A 9,924-nucleotide genomic window follows, 5' to 3' on the forward strand; every position below is an offset into this window, starting at 1 on the left:
ACTGGACTGGACGTGTTCCTTTTTCCTTCCAGAATTCGAGTCCTCCCAAGTCGCAGAGAAGAAGAGGACAGTCTATCAGATGGCTTTAAGTAAGGCCCATCATCTTCATGTCCGCAATTCCTCGTCCTGTCATCCGCCACCATCCACCATGTTCTTTTCCCGTGCCCCGTTTCGTCCATTTTTGTCGCTGTCCCTTTTTTTCTGTTTCATTGTCCTGTCTTCCTCTTTCTCTTTTCCCGCCCTCCCCCCCGTCCGTCTCTCCCTCCTCTTCCTCTCAGATAAATTAGATGAAATTCTTGCAGCGGCTCAGCAGACAATCAGCACCAATGAGGCACCGGGGACGCGGGGACAGGGGCCAAAAAGGGACAGGGGACGTAGTTTCTATAGCAACGAGGTGCGTGATAAATAAGTTTATGGGCCGTTCCGCTGAATCGGTGCCATTTGCCTGTTGTCTTTTTTCAACTCTTTAATCTCATAATAAACTTATTGAACTACAGTCAGCCCTCGTTTATCATTATTAATTGGTTCCAGACATCGGATGGTTAATTTGTGTCTTTATTATGAAAGCTTTTTTTGGACACTGAATTTATGGAACTGAATTTTTTGCGTTTTAATTTTGTGAACTGTATTTCATATTACGCTAGCAATTTCATTGAATAAAAATTTGTGAGCAAAATGTGTGTTTAAAAATTCAGTTTGGTAAAATAGTGTTTTAAAATTAAGTGTAAACAATTTGGTGCAGAACATTTTGTTTTAAAAAAGTTCAATGCAAAAAAATGTATTCAGTGCAGAAAAATTCAGTGTAAAAATAATTGGTGCAGAAAATTTTGTCTAAAAAAATCAAGTGTACAAAAACTGTGTATAAACACCTAGTGTAAAAAAAAAAAAGAAATTAGGGGTAAAAAAATTAACTGTATAAAAAAATCAGTGCAGAAAAATTAAGTGTAAAAAATGTGTTGCACAAAATGTTCAAGAAACTTCAGTGCAAAAAAATTAAATGTAAAAAAAATTGGTGCAGACAAGTTTGACTAAAAAAAGTCAGTGCAGAAAAATTTGGTGTATACAAATTTGGTGCAGAAAATTTAGTCTAAAAAAATTCAGTGCAGAAAAATTCTGTGTAAAAATAATTGGTGAAGAATATTTTGTCTAAAAAAATCAGTGTATTAAAAACTTTGTGTATAAACACTTAGTATAAAAAAAACAATTGTTTAAAAATTCAGTGTAAAACATTTGGTGCAGAAAATTTAGTCTAAAAATTTCTGGATACAAAAATTCAGTGTATAAAAACGTAATAAAAAAATGGGGGTAAAATAATTAATTGTATAAAAATTCAGTGTAAAACATTTGGTGCAGAAAATTTAGTCTAAACATTTCTGGATATAAAAATTCAGTGTTAAAAAAACTATGGAAAAAAAAAGTAATTGTGTAAAAAATCAGTGCTGAAAAAATCAGTGTAAAAAAAAATTAGTGCAGGAAATTTAGTCCAAAAAAATCAGTGCAGAAAAATGGGTGCAGAACATTTTTGACTAAAAAAAAATCAGTGTACAAACACTTTGTGGAAAAAAAAATGTTGTGTAAAAAAATCATTGTATAAAAACTTGTGAATAAATTGTGTATAAGTGTATCAAAACTTTTTTTATAATATCTATTTTTGTGATATCTATTGGCCAGAGTAATTGATGAAATTAAGCTCATGTCGCAGTAAGTTGAATGAGCCGGACACGTTTGTTACTGGATACTTTCTCATACGCTTCTGCCTTGTAGGCTTTGTATGTGTAAGCAATATGCAACTATAATTATTTGATACTTGTTTATATTGACAAATGTGCTGTTTAACACTGCAATAGTGTTCAACGATTATTACGTATGTCTACTTTGTGTGCTTAGCTGTTGTGTAGCTGCTCTCCTAGTAGTTTATAGCTGAGCATATTTATTGTACCTTGTGTAAGTGACTTGACTAAAATAGAAGAAATTGTGTGCTTATTGGAGGATATTTAGATGTCAACTGGTTGTCCAGCTTTGCACAAGTAAACTGCAAGCCCATATAATCAATATCTGATATCAAAATCGGATCGAGACACCCCTAATTTGTACTATTTCCCGGGGGCGCAAATGGCACAGATTGGGTGAATCGGCCCTCATACAGTGTTCATGTCACAATCTTGTCTGCCTTAAATCAAAGCTTCCTCTCAGTCATCAGCGTGTCTTTCACTTTTTGGTTTCCCAGCCAAACTTCACAGACCAGACCGGGTTAGGGGTGACGTCGTCTGGTCTGGGTCTGGGCTACGAACGCGGCCAGTATTCCTCCGGTCATGGCCCGCCCCACGGTATGCTGCGGCAGAAGTCCATCGGTGAGGCCGTCTCGTGTTTTTCTGCCTGTCCATGCGTCGGCCTGTGTGTCTGTCCTCTGGACCTGCTGGAGATCCACACTGTGCTGCTCTGTGTGTCTGTGGGCCCACCACATGTCTGTCTCCAGGGCCAAACGTGTGCACACTGTTGTCTTTCTGGAGTCACCTGTCCAACACATAATATGATATTCTCACTCTATCTAAGATCACACTATTGTTGGTTCTTTGGCTGCATTTTCATCACAATTTCTCGACTCACTGTCTACCACAGTGTTTTTCAACCTTTTTTGAGCCAAGGCACATTTTTTTCATTGAAAAAATGCGGAGGCACACCACCAGCAGAAAACGTTAAAAAATGAAACTCAGCAGCCGATATTGACAGTAAAAAGTCGTTCTCGCAATTGTTGGATATGAATTCAAACCATAACCAACTATGCATCACTATAGCTCTTGTCTCCAAGTAGGTGTACTGTCACGACCTGTCACATCACGCCATGACTTATTTTGAGGTTTTTGGTGTTTTCCTGTGTGTAGTGTTTTAGTCTGGTCTTGCGCTCCTATTTCGCTGACGATTGTCATGTACGGATGTACTTTGTGGACGCCGTCTGCTCCTCGCGCTGTAAGTCTTTGCTGTCGTCCAGCATTCTGTTTTTGTTTACTTTGCAGCCAGTTCAGTTTTAGTTTTGTTTTGCATAGCCATCCCTAAGCTTAAATGCCTTTTTTTTAGCGGCATCTGCCTTTTGTTTATTTTTGGTTTAAGCATTAGATACCTTTTTACCTGCACGCTGCCTCCCGCATATTGTGATCACGACAAACCATGTTACCGACATCTACAAAGCAATTAGCTACCTGCTGCCACCTACTGATATGGAAGAGTATTACACGGTTACTCTGCCGATCTCTAGACAGCACAGACACTCAACAACGGCACATTTGCGTATTATAATTACTGGTTTGCAAAAAATATTCTTGTCCCAATTATGTGAAATTACATAATCTCCCATGGCACACCAAACAATATCTCACGGTATACTAGTGTGCCGCGGCACAGTGGTTGAAAAACACTGGTCTACCACACCCTAGAAGTATTACTATCATAGTTTATTTTCTGTTTGTTGTTTTAATTAGTCTATGCGCTGAGAAAAAAATCTGTTATTCTGTCCAACATATTTTTGTTGATTATAACAAACTTTACAATACTGACTTCTGAAGACTTGAGGACTGATCAGGTCGATGGACAGGCAGATGAAGACATCTTCACCGATCTTGTTGCCTTTATTGCGCTCCAGTCTAACAAAAAGTTTTATCCCGTCTGAAACGTTGTCTTCTTTTGTGGCTACAGGGACTCTGGAGGAGGAGAGGCAGTTTCTGCATCCTCCAGCCATTAAGTTTGCTCGCAGTCTGTCAGTGCCTGGCCCGGACGACATCCCGCCGCCCCCGACCACGGCCCCGCCGGAGCCTCCCTTCTCCTCTGCTCCCCCCCTCGGTTGGAGAGCTAAGTCGTCTCAACAGCCCTCTGTGTCACAATCCACGGCCACCCCCTCGCACTACCAGCCATATTCCCAGGCGGCAGTACACTTCACCCATGTGGGCCGGGAGAGGCCTGGCGGTCCCGGTGCTTCCCCAGGTGGGGGCGCAGCAGTAGAACACACAGCTTTCTATTCCCATGTAGGCGCACATGCCGCCCAAAGCAGGACTACTACACGAAAAGTTGCGTCTACTGGGGAGCCTTCGGGAGGGTTCAAAGCAGCTGGTCTTAGAAGAGGCTACAACAGCGCCATCCCACAGTCCAGCATTGCGACCGTCATGCCACAACAACAACAAACAGGTCAGAGCCAACCGCAGCGAGCCGAGCGCAGTGCGGGAGGAGCAGGGGGCCCTAAAGGGGGCGCCCGGAGAGGCAAAGGTCCTTTGGTGAAACAATCAAAGGTGGAGGACTTGCGCGCCAACCAGGGCACACTGGGGGGAAAAGTGGAGAAAAGCTCCATCCCAATCCCCACCATCATCGTCAAGGCTCCCTCCACTAGCAGCAGTGGGCGCAGCAGCCAGGGCAGCAGCGTGGAGGCCGACGCGCCCGCATCAGGGGAGGCGGACGATGCCAAAACCCACGGCCCTCCTCCCCCTGCTCCAACTCCAGATCCCCCTGCACCACCCTCCGTCCCCGCACCTCCGCCTCCATCATTTACCTCCATGAGAGCCCAGGACGGGCTGGACTTCACCAGCCAGTTTGGAGCAGCTGTTGTTGGCGCGGCTCGCAGGGACCGAGAGCGCTTTCTCCAAGCCCGTAGAAAGAGCGCCTCCTTGTTCATGTCTGCTGATGAGGACATGGTTCTCGGGGGGGATGAAGTAGGAGGACTAACACGGACTCACGTGTCCCAGCAGCAGCTTAACACACAAGAAAGTTCTTCATCTAAGCTACGACCGTCAAAGTCCATCGACGAGGGCATGTTCTCTGGCGACACCTTCATCCACCACACCCGCAGCATGCCTCCAGCCTTTGGCTTACCCGAGTACTCCTCGTCTGCCCATGACTATCAGCCCAAGTCTGTGCCTGCTGACCTGTACACCGCCACAGGAAGGCAGCCGCCGCCCCACTCCACCACCTTTATTCACCCCCTGACAGGAAAAGCTCTCGACCCCACATCACCGCTTGGCCTTGCCCTGGCAGCCAGAGAGCGTGCTCTGCGGGATGACAGCAGGGTAAGAAGGGGGCCGGAGCACCCCTTCGTTCGCCAGATGTCCAATGTGGTCTTCCCTTCGTCTTCTGTCACCTCACAGCCGGTGTCTTCCTCTGCACAGTCCTCCAGCTCCTACTTAGTCACCTCTTCCTCTCTGGCTGCCACCACTCCTTCTGTCGGCCGCCCGCCGTCGCCAAGAATCCTCAGAGGTGTCGGGGGAGTCTGGGGTGAGGAGAGCGGTAGCGGAGTGGAAAGGGAACGGGAAGGGGGAGGAGCCCGTGAGGGCCTAAGAGTTCGCTTCTCAGAGGACAAAACGGTCCACACGCACCACTACCAGTCTCAGCCATATCAGCCCAGCTATAAGGACAGGGAGCGGGAGCGGGAGGCCTCCAGGGAGCAAGAACGGGAGAAAGAGAGGGAAGGTTACATGAGGAGAGCGGAGCAGGTCGCTAATGAGCAGGGATCCCAGCAGCCTCGACGACCCACATTTCTCAGGATGGAGAGTCAAACAGATGCCTACATCTTGTCCCGTACGACTCCCTCGACTACCAGTACTCAACAGGCAGTAAACACTACTGGGAACTCTGGCCTAATGGTCCTTCCTCCGCCCGCCCCCTCGGTGGACGCGGACGATGAGTTTGTCTACGCTGACCCCCTGCCCCCGCCATTAGAGTTCGCAAACAGTTTCGACAGGGCAGTGTCAGGGTACTCGCAACGTCGACTTCTTCCAAACACGGCTAGCTCCACCCAACAGAGGGTCCCGCCTCCTCCGCCACCCCCGCCGCCTCCACCCGCCCAAAAAGAACTGTTTGGAAGTGTGTTTCCCGCTCACACGCCGCTGCCCTCCCCCCAGGCAGGCGACTCCACCGCCTCCAGCCTCACCTCTTATGACAGCGAGGTAGCAAATCTGACTCAATCCGCTCCCTCGCCCTCGCAGAATTCTCCCAACCCCCCTCCTCCCCCCTCACCCTCTACCTTACGCCCCACATCAACAAGCGGACCCCATCCCCCGCCTTCAGTGTCGCCGCCGCCACCTGCAGGCTCCTATCACAGACCCTTGTCCGTGTCCCACCCCCACCACCTGTACAACAGCATGCATGCGCCAGGGCGCTCCTCGCCCACTCCTCCCCCGCTCACTGTAACGCCTCCCCCCGCTTATAGGGGACCCCCAGCACTTTCTTCCACTGCTGCCGTCTCTGCCCCTCTGCGGGGCACCGCCTCATTTCCCACGACCACAAGCTGTGCCGCTACAACCACCGCTGCTGCCACCACAACATGCACCTCCACTCAGCTCTACCACGAGCGAACGCACACCGCATACGCAACCCCCTCCGCCGCCATGCAAAGCACACACAGGACGGGAGAGCGCCACCGTCCTTCCCCCACTGCCAAGAAGGGAGAATCCCAGGAGACTGTGGTGGACTCTGGCATAGAAGAACTGGACAGCCGCAGCAGTAGCGACCACCACCTGGACAGCATCTTGGCTAATGTTCGGGGGGACCGGTTGGACCGAGGGGACAGAGGGGGAGGACGACTAGCAGGCGGGACAGTGGAATCGGGGGAACGAGGGGATTTTTTGGAATCGTACATGAGCTACCTGGATGGTCAAACCTTTGAAATGCAAAATGCCACAGCAGCAGTCTCCACCTACCCAAAAACCAACAGATTCAGGGAAGGGGGCCGCAGCAGTGAACTTCACAGACAGACCAGCACCGCCCCCGCGTCCTTCCACTCCCACCGGCGAAGAGGTGACCAAGAGGAGGAGGATGTCGAGGAGGGGGACGCCACAGAAGATGAAAGTGGGCAGGACGGGTATGGGGCGAGAGACATGCAGAATTTGGGACGTCCAAACTCACCTTATTTTGACCGCCCGCGCACCCCCGAGATGAATCGTCTCTGGGGTGAGGGACAGATGGGCGGTGAAGGCGGGGGCCATTTTGGGTCGCTTTTAGAGGGGAAGAAGATGTACTCTCCTGGGGCGAGCATGAAGCCAAACATAATCAATGAGCTGAGCAGCAAGCTGCAGCAAAGGACCAAGGACACCTGGAGCAGCCAGAGAGCGCTGAGCAGACACAGGTAGGCCTTGTTGTTGCATCATCTCATACACTTCTTGTCATGTTTTATTATTTATTCATTTCTGTCCCTACAGATTCTCAGAAGATTCCGCCTCCGCTCTGAGTCCCCCATCCGCTCGTTCACAGTCACCATCTCCAATCTCTTTATCGCAGCCTTCCTTGTGCCCGTCCCCGACCCCCGCCTCCCAGTACCCAAACTGGGGTCGGTCCCCGTCCCCTCAGCCCCAAGCTGCCTCTCAGCCCCCACGTTCTCATTCCCCGCTGTCCCCGACGTCTTACTCCCCTTATCCCACTTCCCCTAAACATCGACCCGTCTACCGGACCAAAGCGCTGGAATTCCAGTTCATCCCCAGTCGCGAGTCCCGCAAATCTGACTCTCACATGCTCCAGCGCAGGCGGGCGCCCAGTCCACTCATCTCCCCGTCAGAGAGGCCCAAAGTGGGGCCGCCACGTCCGTCCTCCCTCCCTCTCCTCCCTACCTCGCCCCTGTACAGTGCCCTCTATGACCTGCGAGGTTCAATCACACCTCCCTCACCCGGTAACCCCCTGGGGGATCCCTACTTCTCACCCTCCCCGCCCCTCTTTGCCCCCTCCGGAGCCCCGCCTCCTCCAAACTCAACCTTAGTCGTCTCTCGCTCTCTTTCCCCCACCCACTTCCTGTCCGGCACTTCCTCTCCGCCCCTGCATCCGCGCCCTCCTCCCACCTGTCTGAGTTACCCCCATCTACCGCCCCCTTCCCCCACCAAGCCCTTCGCCTCCAAGCCACTGCCCTACTGGACCAAGTATGACGTGGCGGACTGGCTCGGGTACCTCAATCTGGGAGAGCACCGCGAGCGCTTCCTGGACAACGAGATCGACGGCACCCACCTGCCCTCCCTCACCAAGGATGACTATCTGGATTTAGGCGTGACCCGTGTCGGCCACCGCATGAACATAGAGCGGGCCCTGAGGTCTGTGATTGACAGGTATGGGTACAGCTTGACTGACGAGGGTGAGGTTGTCACTGTAGACAGTCGGCGTGGATGGTAGCTCGACCTTATTTGGGTTTTAACATTCTTTCATGACTTAAAACGTATAACTATTACAATTAGGGTAGGAGCTGAATCCCAATTCCCGTTAGTAGCCCTCCCCCTCTACCTTAAAAACCCAGATGCCCGCCTTTCACCTGGGCCATGTGGTCAATTGGGATTCAGCCCAAATTAAAGCAAAGCTCCTAAAGCTCGTTATGGTTTTTTTTATGCTTTTTGTTTTGGTGTCCTCAGGCTCTCCAGCAGCCCGTACCCCGTTTCGGTCCTCTCGCCTCAGGACGGACAGTCCGAGGGGAGGCTGGACGATGGGAGTCGGAGCTGAGGTGGCGAGGGAGGGGAGTTAGTGAGGGCGGAAGGTTGCAACTGCTGATGCCTGCGGTGGATTTAACCAGGAAGCGGGAAACAAAAGGACCGCCTCCGTCGTCCAAAACGCACACAAAGGTCGACGCCGTGACCCCGGTGACCATGGCGAAGCAAACGCGAGAGAGAAACTATCAAATTCCATCTTCCTTCCAGTCTTCAGGTCCTGTGACTCCCCGCCGCCCCCAAACTGACGTGTCCATCACTTTTAACGACTGGTCACTGTATCATGTTGTAGCAAAAATAAGTGCCCAGACCGACAACATAAAAAATGGTACACACACACACACACACACTATACACGCCTGCATGCACACACACATCCAAGTGTATGGGACACATACAGGTATATCGAATATAAATATATATATATATATATATATATATATATATATGAATATTTGGGACTGCTTTCACTTGTTTGAAGGGACCCCACGTGAAGGACTTCCATGTCTGTGCTCAAGTAGAGGGGCGGGGCTACAGGTGGGTTAAAAACTGCCAATGTGACCGCCGCCCTGCCCCTGCAGACCAATCCTGGAGGAAAGCGAACCGTTTTACTACTCGAATCGTTCCTACACTTTTTATCTGGAGCGTTGTTAGGAAAAGACGCTCCGTTGATTTGACATTGCAGTCGTCGTCCTTACTGTTATTCCCACATCTGAAGATGACGCCGACACACAAATATGTACACAGGTATTTTTGTTGAGCGCACTTTTGCTTCCAGGTCAGACATTTGACGTCCTTTTTTTTTTCGGTCTTCCGTTCATGCTTCAGTCTAGTTTGGACAGGAAATGATGTAAGGCGCTGGCTTGTTTGGCTGAAACGCAGTAAAGGGCTCTCTCATGATACTTTCCCCCGGCGCTAACGTGTGGCTGTGTGAGAGCATGTTGCATTCACGAATAACAATAAGGACAATGAAGCTAATGTGGTTTTTGGATGGAAACGCTCCGAAGAATCTCGTCTTCCAAACGCCGTGTGAAAAGAAAAAGGCATATTTTGTCTTTTTATTAACTAACGCCTCTGCTTTCTATACAGTTTGAGCCCTCCTCTCGACAGCCGCTTTCATCTTGACACCATTTTTTTGACCAGCATGTTTATGCAGAACCGTCCTGCTTTCATCAGCAGCTTCATCCTAAAAAAATTTAAAAAAAACACACAAAACCAGGAGAGACAGGTACCTTCTACTCACTCCTGCACCAACTCTACTTGCTTCCTAAAAGTTCTTTAACTTTTTGAGGCTCGACTGCATAGAAAGCAATTGTTTTTGTTAAGAGATAATAATAAAAAAAAATGAACTGTGGAAAGATAAGTTACAATATATATAGATATATATATATATATATACAGGATGTATATGTGATATGCATATACATATCTATGAAATCAAAATGTTTTAAGAGATGAATTGTTAGAATTATAATAAAGACACTCAAAG

The 9,924-nt window shown here is 49.1% G+C and overlaps 1 protein-coding gene across 4 annotated transcripts in view; it reads left to right on the plus strand.

Annotated features, from left to right (window-relative positions):
- shank1 (SH3 and multiple ankyrin repeat domains 1) overlaps positions 1 to 9,924 on the plus strand; it is a 280,926-nt gene extending 271,002 nt beyond the window's left edge. Inside the window, exons 21-26 of one of the 4 annotated variants that reach the window (XM_061981386.1) lie at positions 33 to 89; positions 279 to 394; positions 2,228 to 2,351; positions 3,691 to 7,102; positions 7,176 to 8,066; positions 8,364 to 9,924. In XM_061981386.1, coding sequence (XP_061837370.1) covers positions 33 to 89; positions 279 to 394; positions 2,228 to 2,351; positions 3,691 to 7,102; positions 7,176 to 8,066; positions 8,364 to 8,451 — 4,688 coding nt within the window. In that variant the 3' untranslated portion in view covers positions 8,452 to 9,924. Of the gene's footprint in view, positions 1 to 32; positions 395 to 2,227; positions 2,352 to 3,690; positions 7,103 to 7,175; positions 8,067 to 8,363 lie in introns of all 4 variants that reach the window. The other 3 variants (XM_061981387.1, XM_061981384.1, XM_061981385.1) reach the window with 3 other exon arrangements.

The sequence above is a fragment of the Nerophis lumbriciformis genome, linkage group LG24, assembly GCF_033978685.3.
Source record: "Nerophis lumbriciformis linkage group LG24, RoL_Nlum_v2.1, whole genome shotgun sequence".
NCBI lineage: Eukaryota > Metazoa > Chordata > Actinopteri > Syngnathiformes > Syngnathidae > Nerophis > Nerophis lumbriciformis.